General features: G+C 49.5%; 1 protein-coding gene across 1 annotated transcript; it reads left to right on the top strand.

Moving 5' to 3' along the window:
* Window positions 1–3,126: 3,126 nt before the first annotated feature.
* Window positions 3,127–6,866, top strand: LOC123092701 (myosin-binding protein 2). Its single transcript, XM_044514522.1, has 4 exons — window positions 3,127–4,435; window positions 4,526–4,744; window positions 4,866–6,213; window positions 6,356–6,866. The coding sequence occupies exons 1-3, from the start codon at window positions 3,430–3,432 to the stop codon at window positions 6,176–6,178; spliced, it is 2,538 nt and encodes an 845-aa protein (XP_044370457.1). The 5' UTR covers window positions 3,127–3,429; the 3' UTR covers window positions 6,179–6,213; window positions 6,356–6,866.
* The last annotated feature ends 259 nt before the right edge of the window (window positions 6,867–7,125 follow it).

The raw sequence follows: 7,125 nt of genomic DNA, 5'->3' as shown, positions 1-7,125 counted from the left end.
GTTGATACGTCTCCAACGTATCTACTTTTCCAAACACTTTTGCCCTTATTTTGGACTCTAACTTGCATGATTTGAATGAAACTAACCCGGACTGACGCTGTTTTCAGCAGAGCTGCCATGATGTTGTTTTATGGGTAGAAAAGAGAAGTTCTCGGAATGTCCTGAAAATTCACGGAGGCACTTTTTGGAATTAATAAGAATTTCTGGACGAAAGAAATACACCAGGGGGCCCACACCCTGTCCACGAGACAGGGGGACACCCCCCCCTATAGGGCGCGCCCCCCTATCTCGTGGGCCCCCTAGACCTCCACCGACCCCAACTCCAACTCCATATGTTCCGTCTCGGGGAGAAAAAAATCAGAGAGAAAGTTTCATTACGTTTTACGATACGGAGCCGCCACCAAGCCCTAATCTCTCTCGGGAGGGCTGATCTGGAGTCCGTTCATGGCTCCGGAGAGGGGGATTCGTCGCCGTCGTCATCATCAACCATCCTCCATCACCAATTTCATGATGCTCACCGCCGTGCATGAGTAATTCCATCGTAGGCTTGCTGGATGGTGATGGATTGGATGAGATTTACCATGTAATCAAGTTAGTTTTGTTAGGGTTTGATCCTTAGTATCCACTATGTTCTGAGATTGATGTTGCTATGACTTTGTTATGCTTAATGCTTGTCACTAGGGCCCGAGTGCCATGATTTTAGATATGAACCAATTATGTTTTCATGAATATATGTGTGTTCTTGATCCTATCTTGCAAGTCTATAGTCACATATTATGTGTTATGATCCGACAATCCCGAAGTGACAATAATCAGATACTTCTCGGTGATGACCGTAGTTTGAGGAGTTCATGTATTCATTATGTGCTAATGCTTTGTTTCGGTTCTCTATTAAAAGGAGGCCTTAATATCCTTAGTTTCCACTAGGACCCCGCTGCCACGGGAGGGTAGGACAAAAGATGTCATGCAAGTTCTTTTCCATAAGCACGTATGAGTATTTACGGAATACATGCCTACATTACATTGATGAACTGGAGCTAGTTCTGTGTCATCCTATGTTATAGCTATTACATGAGGAATCGCATCCGGCATAATTATCCATCACTGATCCATTCTACGAGCTTTTCACATATTGTTCTTCGCTTATTTACTTTTCCGTTGCTGCTGTTACAACTACTACAAAAACCCAAAAACTATTATCTTTACTTTTGCCACTGTTACCTTTATTATCATACTACTTTGCTGCACATACTAAATTATCCAGGTGTGGTTGAATTGACAACTCAACTGCTAATACTCAAGAATATTCTTTGGCTTCCCTTGTGTCGAATCAATAAATTCGGGTTGAATACTTTACCCTCGAAAGCTGTTGCGATCCCCTACACTTGTGGGTTATCAGGATACTAACCCGACCCTAGGAAGTTGGGTAAATACTTACTTTCTATAGAGGTAATCATAACAATATATGAGAAATAGCAAGGGAACATATCATGATAAAATGCACCCAAGGGACAAATAAATTATTCCCTAGTAACAAAATGGTGAAGACAAAACTACTATATGCAACTGCAAATTTGATACTTCACAAGTTTTTCTGTTCCTATTGCTTGCCGTCTCATCATCAAGTGGGTGAAAGCAAGCACTAGATTGTAAATTATTTCAACAAAGACGGTTTAGAAAGCAATTCGCTAACAAAGCCCATAGTAACCCTTGGCATGTCTAGAAAGAACCGCAATACCTGTAGACATAGCCTGGCTTCAGAAATGTTGCAAACTAATTAATCACCACCAAGTCATATGTAACCACATACAGAGAGAAGGAGAGGATTGTAACGTATGTGTAACCAAAATGAAAGGGAAACTTCGGGAACAATCTTTTAAAGATACATTAGTTTTTATCATAAAAAAAATCTGACAGAATGCTACTCTGAAGGTGTTGAATTGCACATTCAAAACTCATTAGCTCTACATGAAAGCACCTCTTAAATCCTTATCCAAGCAGACCAACCAATTTCTCTGCAAAATTAATTGAACCACAAATGAAATGGTTTTATATGAACTTAAAGAGAGAAAATTTGAACAAACCAACACACACAAAAATTGGATGGTGGATGATAGAACCTCCCATGGAATAGGGCGATGAATTTTCAAATATGCACACCCATACATATCAGGATATGTACATGACCGCGAGCCATATACCAATCAGTAACTTTTTTTTTATAAAAGTAAGGTGCATTTACAGTGCAAATCAGGCTTGTCCAACAAAGATCTAGAGAATATACGACGGGAGCCACTTCATCTGTTTTACGATAAGTATGCATCTCTTTCACTAAAAAACATATGTCTTCAGGCTTGTTCTAAGATAGCATCATTTTACATGCCCATACTTGGTTATTGGTTAACTCCTGAAAAGTCAAAAGGCTTGCCCGGTGGGGGCGTATGAACATATATCATTTTTTTAGAATAATATGACCATATATCGGGCTGTGCTGGGCTGGCTGGCGGACGAACCGAAGTTGGGAGGAGGTGAGGTGTGGAACAAGACGCCCCGGGATGAAAGGCAAAGGGGGCTGCATGCAGGACGAGGGCGGGGCCGGGTGGGTCGCGGCCGTGCAATCAACTCCTTCCCACTCCCACCCCGCTCCCCCATAACGGTACCGCCTCCGCTCCTCGTCTTCTCGCGCTCCCGTCCCCGATGGATAGTGCCATGGATTGGAGCATGTCAAACTTGAAAGCCTGGGGCCGTAAATGAGGGCGTGCTGTGTTCATGGAGCCTAGCTGGTTTATCCCTGAGCCGCTGCCTCCATCTACGGTATATAGATGCTTCCAGGGGATGCGGAATTTCTACGCGATACACCATGCCGAAATGTTTGAAAGCAGTAAAAGCCATTTTAATTCTCTGTTTTGTAGGTAATGGAGGGCTTGAAACTGACGTCAGACTAAATCTGTTGGCTGTCACCCGAGAGCGAGGCCGATCCATCCGCCGGACCGCGCGCGGTCTGGGGAGGCCCAGCGACGTCGTGCTCGGCACTAGGCAACGCAAGTCTCGTCCATTTTCCAAGTAACCCAAGCACGTACGTACACATTGGCTTGGCTGGCTGGCCACAACCACGAGCCGGAAGAATTCTAACCTCGCCCGTCCGTCCGTCCTCCCCTGCATTCAAACGCGGATAGACAAAAAAAATCAAAGCGTGCTCGCTCGCTCGCTCTCATGGGGTCCAATCCAATGGCCGCCCCGGCCTTTCTTTCCCCGCACAAAAGCTGAAAGCAGAGAAGAAAGCTTCAACACACGACTCGTCCAGCCACCCCCCCTACTCGATTCTTTCTTTCCTCGGTCTCGTTTGGCAGGCAGCTCGATTCGCGAAGATCGCGGTTTTCATGCCGCGGCGGCAGTAGGGATCAGGCCGGTAGCGCGCGTCCAGGAGCCATGGCGGCGTCCTCGGCGAGCAGGTACGCGGCGGTGCTCCACAGGCGCACGCACAGGGTCACGTCCGCGCTGGCGTACGCGGCGCTCGAGTGGGTCCTCATCGCGCTGCTGCTCCTCAACGGGCTCCTCTCCCACGCCGTCGCCCGCTTCGCCGCCTACTTCGGCCTCAGGCCGCCCTGCCTCCTCTGCTCCCGCGCCGACCGCTTCTTTGGCGCGGAGGAGGAGGACGCTGCCGATCAGGCGGCGGGCGACGCGCGCTGGCTGCGCGGCCTCCTCTGCGGCGCCCACGCGGCCGAGATCTCCGGGATGGGCTACTGCCTCCACCACCGCCGCCTCGTCGCCGACGCCGCCGACATGTGCGAGGGCTGCCTCTCTTCTTGGAAGAAGGAGATGATGAGGGATGCAGAAGAGGAAGGCGCCGTGGTGTGCTCTTGCTGCAAAGCTCTAGTACAGATTCCTTCTTCACGCGCGTTCGAGGATGATACACACGCGAGGGAAGATCCTGCCGTACTCGAGAAGACAGCCGAAGAAGAAGAACAAGACCAAGGCTACGTTCTACTGGATCAAGAAGACCACGAAGACGAAGAAGAGGTGCAGCAAAACGAAGAGGAAGCCCATGAGCAGCAAGGGGAGATTAAGGTGGCTGCCGTGGAGGACGAGTCCTTGGAATTCATGGCTCAGGGCGAAGAGATCACGCCCGTCGACGACGATCGGTTGGTGCCGGTGGTGGCACTGGATGAGATGACAATTGCCGACGATTCGGGTTTGCATCCGGATGCCCCTAGCTCTGAGGAGGATGACATGAATCGTACAGACGATGAGCGTGATCCGGATGATCTTGATGCCGCAGTGGTTCTGGAGGAGAAGAGGATGCTGGCTTCTTCGGTTGCAACGATGCCTGCCATGACTGAGAATTCCGTTCCACAAGATGATGAACTGGTTCTTGAAGATACTGTCGAAACTGGAGATTTCAGGACTGATGAAGGAGACATTCTTGTGCCTCAAGGTAATAACCTCTCTATTTGCTTCTCAGCCCGTTCAATTTAACTCTAGTCGATTACTGTCCCATCATCTCATGATTTTTGTCTGGTTCCAGCCACTGAAGCAATTCCTGAAGATGGCAGCAAATCGGCAGAGGTGGAGACTAACTGCGAGGTGTCAATCGGGGGCGACATTTGCGAGCAGGAGCAAGATGGCCATGCTGCTCCATTTCAAGAACTGGTGGCGCTAGAGGAGCTGTTTTCTCCATTGGAATATGCAGATGACCGGACATCACCACTGGAAATCCTCCATGAAACAGCCCCAGCTGATCAAGGTAGTGGTACAATCATTGCAGAGTGGTCTCACTTTTTACCTTTACCCCATTGAGATGCTTTCACAGTGACTCTGTCTGTCTGTCCACAACTTTAATTTGCTACTTATTTATGTTTGATCAGAAGCAAGTGAAGCAGAGCATGAGGTGACGGCCAGCCAGAGATTTGAGTACCAATCGAATGGCGAGAACGAGGAGGACGAAGACAGGGCACCGGAGACACCCACCTACAGCTTTGCTGCCCAAAACTCCGGCAAAAGGTTCTTGCTCGAGAGGAAGCGGTCACTGTCCTTGTCCTTGGATGGAAGCGTGTCGAGCGAGGTCGAGTGCGCCGAACCTTCCACCGTCGATCAGCTGAGATCCGCGCTGCAGGCAGAGCGAAAGACGCTCAGCGCTATGTACGCCGAGCTGGAGGAAGAGAGGAACGCCGCCGCCATCGCGACCAACCAGACGATGGCGATGATCAACCGGCTGCAGGAGGAGAAGGCCGCCATGCAGATGGAGGCGCTGCAGTACCAGAGGATGATGGAGGAGCAGTCGGAGTACGACCAGGAGGCGATGCAGCTGCTGACCGAGCTGGTCACCAAGAGGGAGAGGGAGAAGCAGGAGCTGGAGAGGGAACTGGAGCTGTGTAAGCAGAAGGTGCTGCACTACGAGGACAGGGAGAGGAGGAGGATGCCAGCCTTCAAGGACAATGCGCGTAGTACCAACGGCAACGGCACCTCCGAGTCGTCCAGCGGCGAGGATAGCGATGAGAATTCCGATGACTCCTGCGAGCTGGGCGAGTCTCCGAGCGGCAATCTTCAGAGCTCGCCGGACGCTGTTCTTAGCCCCAGGGCGGATCAAGAGAACGCCGGTCATCTTGTGGCGCTGGATGATTCCTTGACGTACATGGAGATGGAGAGGCTGTCTATCTTGGAGGAGCTCAAGGCACTTGAAGAGAGGCTCTTCACGCTGGAAGACGACGATATCAACGGCAGCAATGCGGCTGCTGACCGTTCCTCGGACGATTACGGTATGTCAGCTGATGGTCCGCATTCACCGGGGAATGGTCTCGCCGGCAACAAGGCCAGGTTTGAAGGCAGAGCTTCTGTTTCCAGAGGAAAGAGCCTTCTGCCTCTCTTTGACGCAGTCGGTGACCGGAACTGCGATCGTCCATCATCCACAGAGGCTGATGATTTGACGAAACCGGCCGTCGCCGTGTTTGCGAAAGAGCAAGAGAGGCTGGCGATCATAGAGGAGGTTGATCATGTGTACGAGAGGCTGCAAGCACTGGAGGCGGACAAGGAGTTCCTCAGGCACTGCATCAAGTCCCTGAAGAAAGGGGACAAGGGCATGCACCTTCTCCAGGAGATCTTGCAGCATCTTCGCGAGCTCCGGAGCGTGGAGCTTCATGCCAAGCACGCCGGTGATGCCATTGCCACAAAGTCAGCATAGCAGATCGATCTAGAATTCTAGACATCTTACATGTGGTAAGTTTGAGTTTGTGTTTTGCCCTTGCAGCCATTTCTAGACACACTATCTTGTCTTCCTTGACTGCATTGGCATAGCTGAATTACTGTGGCTGTTTACCAGCAACGATGTCCTGAAACAATCGATTATTGTGCTTTGCAGATTCAATTGCTCGGCTATGGTGAGTCGATCGATTGGAATGGTCCAAGTAGTAGTGGATCTATGATATGGTCCCTTTCCCTTGTGCAAGATAATGGCTTGTGTTTAAGGGAACGCTTTGCTCGTCTGGCCTGCGGGGGGCTGCGCTGGTCCAGCATTGCGGGCTTTATGATGTGGCTGGTGGTGGCAGGAATCATTAGGGCCTTCCAAAGCTTTCACCAAGCTGAATCATGGTGCCAGCTTCGGAGGCATGCACACCACTTCAAGACGACAGATAAGAGAGAGGGAGAGAATCAGCAAAAGGGTAAAGGTGGCCCCGATGCAGATGTGGTGGATTTTCTATTTGCTACGCTTCTTTTTCCCTTTTCTTTCTTTTGGTTAAATTTTCAAATATGTTTGTGCAGAGGTGTGTTTTATACGAGGTTGTAGGCTTGTAGCTTGTACGTCTGGTTTGGTCTTTGTTTTGCACTTTGTAGCCAGTTTTGATGAAGAAAGAAAAGCTTGTTATGATGAATCCTGTTTCATTTGACATGGTTCGCTGGTCCTTGATGCTTCTTCTGTAGTACATTATTCGACCCTCCCGTCCGGTTTGTGTGCAAGCTGTCGATATAATACAGCGTATAGTATATCTTTATGATAGCATGGCACCCTGAGGTTGCTCAATTATGCTGGCTTTGATGGGTGTCCTTGAGCTGTCATTACTATTCAGCCCTGGGAAGATAGAGAGCTAAATTTCAAATAAATTCTTGCATTACTCAAAACGTTTAGGAATT

This window comes from Triticum aestivum, chromosome 4B (genome assembly GCF_018294505.1).
Source record: "Triticum aestivum cultivar Chinese Spring chromosome 4B, IWGSC CS RefSeq v2.1, whole genome shotgun sequence".
Classification (NCBI taxonomy): Eukaryota; Viridiplantae; Streptophyta; class Magnoliopsida; order Poales; family Poaceae; genus Triticum; species Triticum aestivum.
Note: the sequence above shows the minus strand (reverse complement) of the source record. Positions and strands in the feature narration are given on the sequence as shown.

Excerpts from the sequence above, each read along its gene's own strand:
- LOC123092701 (XM_044514522.1), top strand. The coding sequence starts at position 3,430 with ATGGCGGCGTCCTCGGCGAGCAGGTACGCGGCGGTGCTCCACAGGCGC. Across the intron at positions 4,436-4,525 it reads AGACATTCTTGTGCCTCAAG|CCACTGAAGCAATTCCTGAA; the intron begins GTAATAACCTCT and ends GTCTGGTTCCAG. Across the intron at positions 4,745-4,865 it reads AACAGCCCCAGCTGATCAAG|AAGCAAGTGAAGCAGAGCAT; the intron begins GTAGTGGTACAA and ends ATGTTTGATCAG.